This window comes from Oncorhynchus mykiss, chromosome 31 (genome assembly GCF_013265735.2).
Source record: "Oncorhynchus mykiss isolate Arlee chromosome 31, USDA_OmykA_1.1, whole genome shotgun sequence".
NCBI lineage: Eukaryota > Metazoa > Chordata > Actinopteri > Salmoniformes > Salmonidae > Oncorhynchus > Oncorhynchus mykiss.
The window spans coordinates 7,996,746-8,013,312 of NC_050571.1; the positions used below are offsets into that span (position 1 = coordinate 7,996,746).

The 16,567-nt window shown below is 43.6% G+C and overlaps 1 protein-coding gene across 2 annotated transcripts in view; it reads left to right on the forward strand.

The window, feature by feature from the left end:
- arap3 (ArfGAP with RhoGAP domain, ankyrin repeat and PH domain 3) overlaps positions 1–16,567 on the forward strand; it is a 55,457-nt gene that overhangs the window by 23,114 nt on the left and 15,776 nt on the right. For both annotated transcript variants that reach the window (XM_036969558.1, XM_036969559.1), the window contains exons 7-19: positions 3,219–3,288; positions 3,408–3,528; positions 4,178–4,469; positions 4,780–4,979; positions 5,868–5,953; positions 6,274–6,456; positions 9,427–9,577; positions 10,973–11,077; positions 11,533–11,686; positions 11,866–11,968; positions 12,227–12,425; positions 14,236–14,299; positions 14,568–14,731. In XM_036969558.1, coding sequence (XP_036825453.1) covers positions 3,219–3,288; positions 3,408–3,528; positions 4,178–4,469; positions 4,780–4,979; positions 5,868–5,953; positions 6,274–6,456; positions 9,427–9,577; positions 10,973–11,077; positions 11,533–11,686; positions 11,866–11,968; positions 12,227–12,425; positions 14,236–14,299; positions 14,568–14,731 — 1,892 coding nt within the window. The remainder of the gene's footprint in view (positions 1–3,218; positions 3,289–3,407; positions 3,529–4,177; positions 4,470–4,779; positions 4,980–5,867; positions 5,954–6,273; positions 6,457–9,426; positions 9,578–10,972; positions 11,078–11,532; positions 11,687–11,865; positions 11,969–12,226; positions 12,426–14,235; positions 14,300–14,567; positions 14,732–16,567) is intronic.

Below are 16,567 nucleotides of genomic sequence, written 5' to 3' on the forward strand. Positions count from 1 at the left end.
CTCAGTGGCCGGAGAGGAAGGAAACTGCTCAAGGGATTTCACCATGAGGCCAATGGTGACATTTACAGAGTTTTTAATGGCTGTGATAGGAGAAAACTGAGGATGGATCAACAACATTGTAGTTACTCCACAATACTAACCTAAATGACAGAGTGAAAAGAAGGAATCCTTTAAAGAATAAAAATATAGCATCCTGTTTGCAATAAGGCACTTAAGTATGTGTAATTTTTATTAAACTTTATGTCCTGAATACAAAGCGTTATGTTTGGGGCAAATCCTACACCAACAACACATCACTGAGTACCAATCTTCATATTTTCAAGTTTAGTGGTGGCTGCATTACGTTATGGATATGCTTGTCATCAGCAAGGACTAGGGAGTTTTTCAGGATGAATAAAGAAACAGAATAGAGCTAAGCACAGGCAAAATCCTAGAGCCAAACCTGGTTGTCTGCTTTCTAACAGACACTGGGAGACAAATTCACCTTTCAGCAGGACAATAACCTAAAACACAAGGCCAAATATACACTGGAGTTGTTTACCAAGACAACATTGCATGTTCCTGAGTGCCCTAGTTACAGTTTTGACTTAAATCGTCTTGAAAATCTATGGCAAGACTTGAAAATGTCTGTCTAGCAATGATCAACAACCAGCTTGACAGAGATTGAAGAATTTTTTAAAAGAATAGTGTGCAAATATTGTACAATCCAGGTGTGCAAAGATGTTACATGCCGACCACACAGCTCACGTTAAGTGTGCGAGCGCTGCACAATACATTTACACATGTTATTAAATCATCCACCCTGCTCGCCCACGTCAACGAGCGTCTGCATAACCAGGTGCTAAAACAGGACTTGGTTCTATTTGTGATGCTTGACGCACTGCAAGTACCATTTCTCCAACCTCCTCATTGGTTTTTAGGAGCATATACCCACGTGGGTGATTGAACGGTAAACTGAGGTGTACACTCCATTCCAGTTGGTGGTGGTAAAGCACCTTTTAATGTTGGTTGCCAACCGCCATATAAAGGCTGAACAAGAAGAACCATGAAGGAGGAGAGATTACTAGAAACTTACAAGGTTTACCTTTTTATCTGTGGATTCATTAGTAGAGGACCTTGTGCATTTCAGGTGAAATAACAACCCAATGTTTATATCCCAGGACAAATTAGCTAGCAACAGCAAGCGAGCTAGCTAGCTAAATTGGCATGAATGTTTAATGCTTTTAGTCCTGTCCCCAAATTAATATAGTTGGTTCAGAGTTTGTTTTGATATTTCAACATGCGTGTCCTGATTGCGTGTGGGTGGAAAGAATCAACATGTATGCATGCCCGGTGTAGTCAGCATGTTACCCAGAAAGACTCACAGCTGTAATCTCTGGCAATGGTGCTTCTACAAAGTATAGACTCAGGGGTGTGACTACTTTCTGAAAGCACCGTCTCTGCTTCGTGTCTTTTTTCCCCCCTTCCTTTTCCCACTGTGCTTCTCTGTTTTTGTGTTTCTTGTTAAATGATAAACAGTTAATATCTCCACTGAGCTCTGCTTATTATTTTATATATACAGTTGAAGTCGGAAGTTTACATACACTTCGGTTGAAGTCATTAAAACTCGTTAGGACGGTTAGGACATCTACTTTGTGCATGACACAATACATTTTTCCAACAATTGTTTACAGACGGATTATTTCACTTCTAATTCACTGTATCACAATTCTAGTGGGTCAGAAGTTTACATACACTAAGTTGACTGTGCCTTTAAACAGCTTGTAAAATTTCAGAAAATTATGTCATGTCTTTAGAAGCTTCTGATAGGCTAATTTACATCATTTGAGTCAATTGGAGGTGTACCTGTGGATTTATTTCAAGGCCTACCTTCAAACTCAGTGCCTCTTTGCTTGACATCATGGGGAAATTCAAAATAAATGAAGACCTCAGAAAAAAATTGTAGACCTCCACAAGTCTGGTTCATCCTTGGGAGCAATTTCCAAACGCCTGAAGGTACCATGTTCATCTGTACAAACAATTGTACGCAAGTATTAACACCATGGGACCACGCAGCTGCCATACCTCTCTGGAAGGAGACGCATTCTGTCTCCTAGAAATGAACGAACTTTGAGGCGAAAAGAGCAAATAAATCCCAGAGTAACAGTAAAGGACCTTGTGAAGATGCTGGAAGGAACGGGAACAAAAGTATCTATATCCTCAGTAAAACGAGTCCTATATCGACATAACCTGAAAGGCCGCTCAGCAAGGAGAAGCCACTGCTCCAATTTGCAACTGTACATGGGGACAAAGATCATACTTTTTGGAGAAATGTCCTCTGGTCTGATGAAACAAAAATAGAACTGTTTGGCCATAATGACCATCGTTATGTTTGGAGAAAAAGGGGGACGCTTGCAAGCCAAAGAACACCATCCCAACTGTGAAGCATGGGGGTGGCAGCATCATGATGTGGAGGTGCTTTGCTGCAGGAGGGACTGGTGCACTTCACAAAATAGATGGCATCATGAGGCAGGATATATTGAAGCAACATCTCAAGGCATCAGTCAGGAAGTTAAAGCTTGGTCGCAAATGGGTCTTCCAAATGGACAATGACCCCAAGCATACTTCCAAAGTTGTGGCAAAATGGTTTAAGGACAACAAAGTCAAGATATTGGAGTGGCCATCACAAAGCCCTGACCTCAATCCTATAGAAGATTTGTGGGCAGAACTGAAAAAGCGTGTGTAAGCAAGGAGGCCTACAAACCTGACTCAGTTACACAAGCTCTGTCAGGAGGAATGGGCCAAAGTTCACCCTACTTATTGTGGGAAGCTTGTGGAAGGCTACCCAAAATGTTTGACCCATGTTAAACAATTTATAGGCAATGCTACCAAATACTAATTGAGTGTATGTAAACTTCTGACCCACTGGGAATGTGATGAAAGAAACAAAAGTTGAAATAAATCCTTCTCTCTGCTGTTATTCTAACATTTCACATTCTTAAAATAAAGTGGTGTTCCTAACTGACATAAGACAGGAAATGTTAACTAGGATTAAATGTCAGGAATTGTGAAAAACTGAGTTTAAATATATATATATATATATATATATATATATATATATATATATATATATATATATATATATATATATATATATATATATATATATATATATATATATATATTTTTTCTACAGCAGTGGTATGACAGTCTGATAATTTTTGTATTTGGCGTTCTAGGAACTATGTATTCCAGAAACGCTATGTGAAGTTTGATGGCAAAAATCTGCTGTACTTCGGCAGTGAAAAGGTAGGCCTTTTTTTCCTGAATTATGGACTGTCTCACATTTAGATTGAGATGATCAGCGTTGTTCATTACAATATTTGTTTCTTTACCAGTATTTCTCCTCCTTTACTATTCTCTCCAAGGACCCGTACCCCAAAGGAGTGATCCCTCTGGCTGCGATACAGATGGCCCGCATGGCCAAAGACAATAAATTTGAGATAGTGACAAGTCACAGGACGTTTGTCTTCCGGGCTGATAACGAAGGTAAACAAAGCACTTAACAACAACAACAACAAGCAATTAAAATCTCACACACAAGCAACTACAGACATTAGTTGTCCCAATTTCCCATCGCGGATTTTAAAGCATTGGATAGGTGTTATTAAATCCAAGTGTCCTAGTGCGTACTTTAGAAGAAGTGTGAAGGATTGGGGATGCAGCTATAGAAGCAGAAAACAACTTATGTGATAACGTCTGTTGGACAAAGGTTGGACCCAATAACCCTCTTTTCTCTCTGGAGACTCAAATGACCCAAATGAGAAAAATACTCTCTGAGAGACAACATGGTATCAACATGGTATCAGTTACTGTCACAATCTCATAGTAAAAACATATTGTTTATCACTTTATTTTAGGCTACTGATTCCTCTGTTATTTATCTATTAGGAAATGATTTGGTATCAAAAGATAGTTTTCTGGTACAATTGGTAACTGACTGATACAAAAGGATGCTTGGTTTTGAATCCAAACGACACAAACAATTAATTCACATAATGTTATTGTGTAATTACCATTTTACCATATAATTTCATAGTAAATACCTGCTATTTTCTGTACCATTTTTTAAAAATTGTATTTTAAATAATACAAATTGTAATACCAACCATTTATCTTTTTACCTGTCCCCTCTCAGTGCAGAGACATCAGTGGTGCAGTACCCTACAGGGGAGGGTGAAGGAACAGCTTGTGTTCGGGCGCCCTCGCTTCGGTCCTGGCAGCCACTGTCAGAGGAGTGGTCCTCTGGAGCTCAAAGGGACCAAGGCAAAAATCTACGTGGCCATCAACACAGAGCAGGTCTGGCTGTACAAGACTGAGCAGTGTTTTAGGAATGGGATTGGAATCACGCTGATCGAGGCCAGAGGAGCTACGATCAGAGACGGCAAAGGAAAGAGCTTTGACCTCATCACACCTTACAAAACATTCAGGTAGGTTGTTTGCTGACATGGGAATAACAGTTATATACCTTTTTTCTCTAGTTTTGTCAACAAATACATTCTGTTCATCATCACTCGGGGCTCCCGGACTTCCACCCGTGAGTCCCATAGGGCGGCGCACAATTGTCCCAGCATCGTCCGGGTTTAGCCGGTGTAGGCCGTCATTGTAAATAAGAATTTGTTCTTAACTGACTTGCCTAGTTAAATAAACCTCCTACACTGTTGTTTTTTTGAATCAGTGAAAACAGAGACAATTGTGTTTGATTGAGCCAGAAGAGTTTTTGATTGATTGTCCCTGTAGTTTCACAGCTGAGTCTGAGCGGGATAAGAGGGACTGGATGGAGGCTATACAGGAGTCCATAGCAGAGACCCTGTCTGACTACGAGGTGGCTGAGAAGATCTGGTCCAACAGGTTCAATAAGCTCTGTGCTGACTGCCAAGCAGTCAACCCTGACTGGGCCTCCATTAACCTCTGTGTTGTCATCTGTAAGAACTGTGCAGGTGAGACAGCGTTTCCCCTACTATTGTATAGGTGGGGCGAGCTCCCCCTCTCTAGCTCTGTTGCCCCTTGCCTAAAATCGTGGTTTCAGTTTGATGCCAGAGGGCCTAGCTGGATTTGGGTCCCATCTGGTGTGTGTGACTGATGAGATAACTTAGCATTGGCAGCTATTGGCCAGGTGTCTATCAGCCCATTGTCATGAGCCACAACAGTTTCATTCTCACCTGTGTTGTTTAAGCCCACCTGTGCCAGGTGAAGTGAAATGTTGCTCTGGAAATGTTTTTCAAATACACACATAATTTCACTGTGTCGTGGTTCTCTCTAGCGAGGCAGCGCCTGAGTGTCCTGTTACCAACATTGTCTCGTACCAGTACCAACACTGTCTCGTACCAGTACCAACACTGTCTCGTACCAGTACCAACACTGTCTCGTACCAGTACCAACACTGTCTCGTACCAGTACCAACACTGTCTCGTACCAGTACCAACACTGTCTCGTACCAGTACCAACACTGTCTCGTACCAGTACCAACACTGTCTCGTACCAGTACCAACACTGTCTCGTACCAACACTGTCTCGTACCAACACTGTCTCGTACCAACACTGTCTCGTACCAACACTGTCTCGTACCAACACTGACTCGTACCAACACTGTCTCGTACCAACACTGTCTCGTACCAACACTGTCTCGTACCAACACTGTCTCGTACCAACACTGTCTCGTACCAACACTGTCTCGTACCAACACTGTCTCGTACCAGTACCAACACTGTCTCGTACCAGTACCAACACTGTCTCGTACCAGTACCAACACTGTCTCGTACCAGTACCAACACTGTCTCGTACCAGGAGAGTGATTATGGAGGTATTTTGTCCCCTTTCCCCTGCAGGTCAACACAGAGGTCTGGGGACTATGGTGTCTAAAGTACAGAGCCTGAAACTGGACACCAGCGTGTGGAGCAACGAGATCGTGCAGGTGAGAGGAACGAGAAGGCTTCTTCAGGGAGAGGGAAAGGGAGAAAGTCAGGGGAAATGCTCACGTTTATTTTAGTTAAGTGGCAAAAAAAATATTTTCCGGGATACTGAAAATCAGTTTGTTTTGTTGTGTATCAAGGACTTCTCACCATTTTCACCTCCAACAGATCCATTAAATTGGAACAGAGTTGAATATCTTTTGGACATTTTTAAGATGAAAGTCCGATGATAGACTGTGAATATAGTCAGGACCTCATGAGTTCTGATTATTCTGTGTTTTTTTATTTTGTGTAAACTGTCATGCGTTTGTGTGTTCGTCAGCTCTTTATAATGTTGGGGAACGACCGAGCCAATGAGTTCTGGGCGGCCAGGTTATCTCCAGCTGACGAGTTAGACCGTGACGCCACACCGGACCAGCGGAGAGAGTTTATCATCCATAAGTACCGTGAGGGGCGCTACCGACACCCCCACCCCAACTTCAACACACAGGAGGAGCTGCTCAAGGTACAGGAACACCATTGTTTAGCTTTCAAATGTTCAGCTGCTATAAGAGGATCGAGGGGAAAGGGGGATACCTAGTCAGTTGTACAACTGAAATGTGTCTTCCTGCATGTAATCCAGCCTCGCTGAATCAGAGGGGGGGGGGGGGGGGGGGGGGGGGGGGGGCGGGCTGCCTTAATCAACATCCACGGCGCCCGAGGAACAGTGGGTGAACTGTCTTGCTCAGGGGCAGAACGACAGATTTTTACCTTGTCAGCTCAGGGATTTGATCCAGCAACCTTTTGGTTACTGGCCCAACGCTCCTAGCCGCCAGGCTACCTGCCACCCCTATGTGGTGTGTTGTATAGGCTATATTCTTATCATAAACCCTATTTGTCTACAAGGCGTACGAATGGAGAACATCTACTCTCTGTCTCGGCTGGCTGCTCTGTCTCAGTATAAACACAGGGCTGTCTGCTCTGTCTCAGTATAAACACAGGGCTTTCTGCTCTGTCTCTCAGTATAAACACAGGGCTGTCTGCTCTGTCTCTCAGTATAAACACAGGGCTGTCTGCTCTGTCTCAGTATAAACACAGGGTAGTCTGCTCTGTCTCAGTATAAACACAGGGCTGTCTGCTCTGTCTCTCAGTATAAACACAGGGCTGTCTGCTCTGTCTCTCAGTATAAACACAGGGCTGTCTGCTCTGTCTCAGTATAAGCACAGGGCTGTCTGCTCTGTCTCTCAGTATAAACACAGGGCTGTCTGCTCTGTCTCTCCGTATAAACACAGGGCAGTCTGCTCTGTCTCAGTATAAACACAGGGCTGTCTGCTCTGTCTCTCCGTATAAACACAGGGCTGTCTGCTCTGTCTCTCAGTATAAACACAAGGGCTGTCTGCTCTGTCTCTCAGTATAAACACAGGGCTGTCTGCTCTGTCTCTCAGTATAAACACAGGGCTGTCTGCTCTGTCTCTCAGTATAAACACAGGGCTGTCTGCTCTGTCTCAGTATAAACACAGGGCAGTCTGCTCTGTCTCAGTATAAACACAGGGCTGTCTGCTCTGTCTCTCAGTATAAACACAGGGCTGTCTGCTCTGTCTCTCAGTATAAACACAGGGCTGTCTGCTCTGTCTCTCAGTATAAACACAGGGCTGTCTGCTCTGTCTCAGTATAAACACAGGGTAGTCTGCTCTGTCTCAGTATAAACACAGGGCTGTCTGCTCTGTCTCTCAGTATAAACACAGGGCTGTCTGCTCTGTCTCTCAGTATAAACACAGGGCTGTCTGCTCTGTCTCAGTATAACACAGGGCTGTCTGCTCTGTCTCAGTATAACACAGGGCTGTCTGCTCTGTCTCTCAGTATAACACAGGGCTGTCTGCTCTGTCTCTCCGTATAAACACAGGGCTGTCTGCTCTGTCTCTCAGTATAAACACAAGGGCTGTCTGCTCTCTCTCAGTATAAACACAGGGCTGTCTGCTCTGTCTCTCAGTATAAACACAGGGCTGTCTGCTCTGTCTCTCAGTATAACACAGGGCTGTCTGCTCTGTCTCTCCGTATAAACACAGGGCTGTCTGCTCTGTCTCTCCGTATAAACACAGGGCTGTCTGCTCTGTCTCTCAGTATAAACACAGGGCTGTCTGCTCTGTCTCTCAGTATAAACACAGGGCTGTCTGCTCTGTCTCAGTATAAACACAGGGCTGTCTGCTCTGTCTCTCAGTATAAACACAGGGCTGTCTGCTCTGTCTCTCAGTATAAACACAGGGCTGTCTGCTCTGTCTCTCAGTATAAACACAGAGCTGTCTGCTCTCTCTCTCAGTATAAACACACGGCTGTCTGCTCTCTCTCTCAGTATAAACACAGGGCTGTCTGCTCTGTCTCTCAGTATAAACACAGGGCTGTCTGCTCTGTCTCTCAGTATAACACAGGGCTGTCTGCTCTGTCTCTCAGTATAAACACAGGGCTGTCTGCTCTGTCTCTCAGTATAACACAGGGCTGTCTGCTCTGTCTCTCCGTATAAACACAGGGCTGTCTGCTCTGTCTCTCCGTATAAACACAGGGCTGTCTGCTCTGTCTCTCAGTATAAACACAGGGCTGTCTGCTCTGTCTCTCAGTATAAACACAGGGCTGTCTGCTCTGTCTCTCAGTATAAACACAGGGCTGTCTGCTCTGTCTCTCAGTATAAACACAGGGCTGTCTGCTCTGTCTCTCAGTATAACACAGGGCTGTCTGCTCTGTCTCTCCGTATAAACACAGGGCTGTCTGCTCTGTCTCTCCGTATAAACACAGGGCTGTCTGCTCTGTCTCTCAGTATAAACACAGGGCTGTCTGCTCTGTCTCTCAGTATAAACACAGGGCTGTCTGCTCTGTCTCTCAGTATAAACACAGGGCTGTCTGCTCTGTCTCTCAGTATAAACACAGGGCTGTCTGCTCTGTCTCTCAGTATAAACACAAGGGCTGTCTGCTCTGTCTCTCAGTATAAACACAGGGCTGTCTGGTCTGTCTCTCAGTATAAACACAGGGCTGTCTGCTTTGTCTCAGTATAAACACACAGCTGTCTGCTCTGTCTCTCAGTAAAAACACACAGCTGGCTGCCCACATGAATTTCACATGTTTTTCTGTAAGGGTACACATTTTAGACTAGATGCTATTGGTGGTAGTTTTAGTACCTGTAAGCTATACTAGGGTTCAAGTTACGGCTATAGCTGCCTGTAGCTGGCATGCAGCCAGACATTTATCCCAACAACAATGACATGGAATGTGCTTTGAAACTAAAACCATTAGAGAGCGTAGATGAAAGGGAGCCAGTTGAATGGAGAGGGTACTTTTTGGAATATAGGCTGAATGTCCCTGTCCCTGTGGCTGTGGATACTTTTAGTGGTACGTGTGTGTGTGTGTGTGTGTGTGTGTGTGTGTGTGTTGCGTCACCCTAATATGTCCTCTAATTCTTTCCTCTCTGTCTCTCCTCTCTCTCTCTCTCTCTCTCTCTACCCTGCAGGTTCTGTGTACTGCTGTGACCGAGCAGAACCTGCTGAAGACAGTCACCCAGATCTTTACCGAGGCAGAGGCTGTCCGAGCCCGCCTCGCTGCCTCTAATGGATATGACAAGCATCTGTCTCAGGAATACTCCCTCCCGCAAGGCACCTCAGGTAAGACAGGGGGCAGGATTTATTTGCCTGCTGGACTTTTTGTGCATTATGTTACTATTTTGCGACCGTGCAGTATAATGTAGTGTGCTCGGCAGCTCTCTGGAAAAAGCTTTCAAGTCATTACAGCATGGTTCATGGTTTGATAGAGAACCCAGAGCTTTTGTGATGAAACAGTTTGGTCTTCCTCTGCGAGTTGACCTCTAGTGTTGTAGGAGTAAAATATCTCTGTTGAAACAGCACCACTAGATATCTCTGTTGAAACAGCACCACTAGATATCTCTGTTGAAACAGCACCACTAGATATCTCTGTTGAAACAGCACCACTAGATATCTCTGTTGAAACAGCACAGCTAGATATCTCTGTTGAAACAGCACAGCTAGATATCTCTGTTGAAACAGCACCACTAGATATCTCTGTTGAAACAGCACAGCTAGATATCTCTGTTGAAACAGCACAGCTAGATATCTCTGTTGAAACAGCACCACTAGATATCTCTGTTGAAACAGCACCACTAGATATCTCTGTTGAAACAGCACAGCTAGATATCTCTGTTGAAACAGCACAGCTAGATATCTCTGTTGAAACAGCACCACTAGATATCTCTGTTGAAACAGCACAGCTAGATATCTCTGTTGAAACAGCACAGCTAGATATCTCTGTTGAAACAGCACCACTAGATATCTCTGTTGAAACAGCACAGCTAGATATCTCTGTTGAAACAGCACCACTAGATATCTCTGTTGAAACAGCACAACTAGATATCTCTGTTGAAACAGCACAGCTAGATATCTCTGTTGAAACAGCACAACTAGATATATCTGTTGAAACAGCACAACTAGATATCTCTGTTGAAACAGCACAGCTAGATATCTCTGTTGAAACAGCACAACTAGATATATCTGTTGAAACAGCACAGCTAGATATCTCTGTTGAAACAGCACAACTAGATATATCTGTTGAAACAGCACAACTAGATATCTCTGAAACAGCACAGCTAGATATCTCTGTTGAAACAGCACAACTAGATATATCTGTTGAAACAGCACAACTAGATATCTCTGAAACAGCACAACTAGATATCTCTGTTGAAACAGCACAACTAGATATCTCTGTTGAAACAGCACAACTAGATATCTCTGTTGAAACAGCACAACTAGAACACTGGAGGGAAAACTTATTTAGAAACTTAATCTACATTTCAATTCATAACCGTTCATCACACGTCTGATCATTTATAACGTGTCATCTTGTAAGTGCATTTATTATGGCTTATTCATGACTCTTTCTGAAGTACCACTTAATGTTTTGTACTGTTTGCCTAGACCCCAACTCGTGTTTTTTTGGGAGTGTCAAAACCAGTTATTTTTCCTGTCTATTCCTCCCTGTTTTCTCAGACCCCGGTGTGTATGATGAGATTATGCAGGCCGTGCTGCACTCCGGCTACCTCTACAAGTCAGCCTCAATGAACAAAGGGACATTATCCAGGAAAACCAGAGAAGGTAGGCGTGTGTGCGCGTGCGTGTGTGTGTGTGTGTTGGCAGGTGCTAACAGCACACCACTTGGCACAGATTGAATAGAGGAATACTGCCTCCTCAGTAACATCAGCATAAAGGCCTATAGAGAACAAAGCACTTTATACGACCAAATACTGACTGGGCCAATACTGTTAGGAAATACACTACTCACTGTTAGTGGCTGGAGTCTCTACAGTAAAACAGAGTTTTGTGATTTAGAAAGTTACTCATAGTTACTTGTAGTTTATTTCTCTTTAAAAACACAGCCCATCATAAAAATCCCTAATGTTTATTTGTATTTTTTAAAGGGACCACGATTTCCAGGCTTCTTCACGTTTGTTCACTCTAATAGCCGAGGGATGAGCGTGGTTATGAAGTACGGCAACGTTAGACTATTGTAGAAAGAAACGGTTTATATTTTTGCTGTTATTCCCCCCCAGATTTCCAGAAGTACTGGTGCACGGTGGAGAGGTCTCTTCTGTTCTACGAGTCTGACCGATGTCCTGATCCTAGCATGAAGATCAACGTCAAAGACATCGTCTGTCTGGGGGTCAGCAGGCCGGACTCCTGCAACAACAACGGCTTCATTGACAGGTTAGAGGACCAATCATGGCACAGTAACTAATGTAGGCGGCCAATCATACTGTCTCTTTCAAACACGTGGAGAAAAGGTACATTTAGCATGAAATGGTTATATCACTGCCACTCAATGTACAGGCATCTACCAACTAGTGTTTATCTAATCTAACGTATGTTCCTGTGTGTTGTTGTAGGTTTCTCTATACGTTTCAACTGTACCTGTCCTCAGAGAAGCTCTATCAGTTTGGATTGGAAACTTCTGATGCACTGCAATGTTGGGTCAAGGCCATCGGAAAGGTATGAGATGACTTTCTATCCCCAAAGAGTGCAATGCCTGCACACTGATGATGCCAATTCTCATCTTTACTGGTGTAGTTAGAGCTCTTCCAGCTCAGAACATTGTAATGTCCCTCTGCATACATAAAGGGGGAGGGGTTACAGTAAATTGTTCCCTCCTTTCTAACCAACACCATCTATGTACTGTACTAGCCTGGGATGTGTCTGTTTTAATGTTCCCTCCTGTATTTGAACCACTTCCTGTGTTGTCTTCCTCAGGCCGCCACACCTTTAAGCTGCCACTGCCTGCTAGCGAGGGAGTTTGAGCGGGTGGGAGTGCTGCGTTACAAGGCCATGCGGGACCCTTCTCAGTGGAAAGAGGGATATTTTGTCCTTCAGAAGTCTAACCTCTTCATCTGCCCAGGGAACGACGGAGCAGCTGAGGACATTATCAACCTTAAACGTCTGCAAGAGCTCAGTGAGTCTCCTGTCCTGACCAAAGCTTTACTGGCACTGTGTGGTAATGTACAGTTGCGACCAAAAGTTTTGAGAATGACACAAATATACATTTTCATAACGTCTGCTGCCTCAATGGCAATTTGCATATACTCCATGTGTTATGAATGTTATGAAGAGTGATCAGATGAATTGCAATTAATTGCAAAGTCCCTCTTTGCCATGCAAATGAACTGAATCCCCAAAAAAACATTTCCACTGCATTTCAGAGTCAGTGATTCTCTCGTTAACACAGGTGTGAGTGTTGACGAGGACAAGGCTGGAGATCACTCTGTCATGGTAATTGAGTTCGAATAACAGACTGGAAGCTTCAAAAGGAGGGTGGTGCTTGGAATCATTGTTCTTCCTCTGTCAACCATGGTTACCTGCAAGGAAACGCGTGCCGTCATCATCGCTTTGCACAAAAAGGGCTTCACAGGTAAGGATATTGCTGCCAGTAAGATTGCACCTAAATCAACCATTTATCGGATCATCAAGAACTTCAAGGAGAGCGGTTAAATGGTTGTGAAGAAGGCTTCAGGGCGCCCAAAAAAGTCCAGCAAGTTCCAGGACCGTCTTCTAAAGTTGCAGGATCAGCTGCAGGATCGGGGCAGCACCAGTACAGAGCTTGCTCAGGAATGGCAGCAGGCAGGTGTGAGTGCATCTGCACGCACAGTGAGGCGAAGACCTTTGAACGATGGCCTGGTGTCAAGAAGGGCAGCAAAGAAGCCACTTCTCTCCAGGAAAAACATCAGGAACAGACTGATATTCTGCAAAAGGTACAGGGATTGGACTGCTGAGGACTGGGGTAAAGTAATTTTCTCTGATGAATCCCCTTTCCTATTGTTTCGGGCATCCGTAAAAATGCTTGTCTGGAGAAGACAAGGTGAGCGCTACCATCTGTCCTGTGTCATGCCAACAGTAAAGCATCCATTCATGTGTGGGGTTGCTTCTCAGCCAAGGCAGTGGGCTCACTCACAATTTTGCCTAAGAACACAGCCATGAATAAAGAATGGCACCAACGCATCCTCCGAGAGCAACTTCTCCCAACCATCCAGGAACAGTTTGGTGACGAACAATGCCTTTTCATGCATGATGGAGCACCTTGCCATAAGGCAAAAGTGATAACTAAGTGGCTCGGGGAACAAAACATCGATATTTTGGGTCCATGGCCAGGAAAGTCCCCAGACCTTAATTCCATTGAGAACTTGTGGTCAATCCTCAAGAGGCAGGTGGACAAACAAAAACCCACAAATTCTGACAAACTCCAAGCATTGATTATGTAAGAATGGGCTGCCATCAGTCAGGATGTGGCCCAGAAGTTAATTGACAGCATGCCAGGGCGGATTGCAGAGGTCTTGAAAAAGAAGGGTCAACACTGCAAATATTGACTCTTTGCATCAACTTCATGTAATTGTCAATAAAAGCCTTTGACACTTATGAAATGCTTGGAATTATACTTCACTATTCCATAGTAACATCTGACAAAAAATTATCTAAAGACAGCAGCAAACTTTGCGTAAATTCTCAAAACTTTTCATTCTCAAAACTTTTCATTCTCAAAACTTTTGACCACGACTGTAGTTCCTCAAATAACGTTTGGTAACTCCTCACTGAGACATTTTCTGGATAAACTGACAGTAAAGACGGTACTATAGTAATTTAAAACCGACTGCCAGCTTGATCATGGACATTTCTCTGCCTTAACTACCCCAAGCACTGTTTCTTTGAGCAAACTGTCTGCTGATGAGTGATCTGGTCCGTCTTCCATTTGTTCTGTGTTTGTCTCCTAGGTATAGTAACTGAGAACCAAAACCACGAGAAGAAGGAAATTCTGGTTTTGGTTGAAAAAGGAAGGTTGGTTATCAGTCTCTCTGTCTTTTCTCTTTTTGTCATTATACACGTGTCAACATATCGTGGATAGTTTGGTGCCTAAAAACTCATTTACATGGTCAAATTATTGTCACTCTGGAAATTCCATTCCCCACCAATTCTACCCCCAGCTAGGGGGGGATTTCCAGAATGAAAATAATCTGTCCATGTAAATGAGTTTTTTGGAGCCGGATTCAGAGTGAGTTTATTTTCTCTGAACCTTCACTTCTGAGTATCGACATGTCTCCCCCAGGACGCTGCACCTCCAGGGGATGGGTCGGTTAGACTTCTCCCTGTGGTACGCAGACATCCAGAGAGCGGCTGGAGGGAAGGGCAACACCCTGAGAGAACAGCAGCTCAGCAGGAATGATATCCCCATCATCGTAGACAGCTGCATCGCCTTCATCACACAGTATGGTAAGGGAGGAGTCTGGATAGTCTGTATTCTGTTCCCTTACACAGTATAGTAAGGGATAGAGGATTCTTCATTATCAACTACAAAACGGCACGTTTTCCAGGGATCTTGTGGATCCGTAGCATTTAATGCATTTTCAGTGGCGGTGATTCTTTTACAGTGCCTTGCGAAAGTATTCGGCCCCCTTGAACTTTGCAACCTTTTGCCACATTTCAGGCTTCAAACATAAACATATAAAACTGTATATTTTTGTGAAGAATCAACAACAAGTGGGACACAATCATGAAGTGGAACGACATTTATTGGATATTTCAAACTTTTTAACAAATCAAAAACTGAAAAATATGCCGTGCAAAATTATTCAGCCCCTTTACTTTCAGTGCAGCAAACTCTCTCCAGAAGTTCAGTGAGGATCTCTGAATGATCCAATGTTGACCTAAATGACTAATGATGATAAATACAATCCACCTGTGTGTAATCAAGTCTCCGTATAAATGCACCTGCACTGTGATAGTCTCAGAGGTCCGTTAAAAGCGCAGAGAGCATCATGAAGAACAAGGAACACACCAGGCAGGTCCGAGATACTGTTGTGAAGAAGTTTAAAGGCGGATTTGAATACAAAAAGATTTCCCAAGCTTTAAACATCCCAAGGAGCACTGTGCAAGCGATAATATTGAAATGGCAGGAGTATCAGACCACTGCAAATCTACCAAGACCTGGCCGTCCCTCTAAACTTTCAGCTCATACAAGGAGAAGACTGATCAGAGATGCAGCCAAGAGGCCCATGATCACTCTGGATGAACTGCAGAGATCTACAGCTGAGGTGGGAGACTCTGTCCATAGGACAACAATCAGTCGTATATTGCACAAATCTGGCCTTTATGGAAGAGTGGCAAGAAGAAAGCCATTTCTTAAAGATATCCATAAAAAGTGTCGTTTAAAGTTTGCCACAATCCACCTGGGAGACACACCAAACATGTGGAAGAAGGTGCTCTGGTCAGATGAAACCAAAATTGAACTTTTTGGCAACAATGCAAAACATTATGTTTGGCGTAAAAGCAACACAGCTGAACACACCATCCCCACTGTCAAACATGGTGGTGGCAGCATCATGGTTTGGGCCTGCTTTTCTTCAGCAGGGACAGGGAAGATGGTTAAAATTGATGGGAAGATGGATGGAGCCAAATACAAGACCATTCTGGAAGAAAACCTGATGGAGTCTGCAAAAGACCTGAGACTGGGATGGAGACAATGATCCAAAACATAAAGCAAAATCTACAATGGAATGGTTCAATAATAAACATATCCAGGTGTTAGAATGGCCAAGTCAAAGTCCAGACCTGAATCCAATCGAGAATCTGTGGAAAGAACTGAAAACTGCTGTTCACAAATGCTCTCCATCCAACCTCACTGAGCTCGAGCTGTTTTGCAAGGAGGAATGGGAAAAAATTTCAGTCTCTCGATGTGAAAAACTGATAGAGACATACCTCAAGCGACTTACAGCTGTAATCGCAGCAAAAGGTGGTGCTACAAAGTATTAACTTAAGGGGGCTGAATAATTTTGCACGCCCAATTTTTCAGTTTTTGTTTTGTTAAAAAAGTTTGAAATATCCAATAAATGTCGTTCCACTTCATGATTGTGTCCCACTTGTTGTTGATTCTTCACAAAAAAATACAGTTTTATATCTTTATGTTTGAAGCCTGAAATGTGGCAAAAGGTCGCAAAGTTCAAGGGGGCCGAATACTTTCGCAAGGCACTGTATATTAAAGTATATAAAGGGGTTTATAAATAGTTAATCCAGTCATTCTAACTCTGCAGTGGCCTGGGGGCTGAAGGG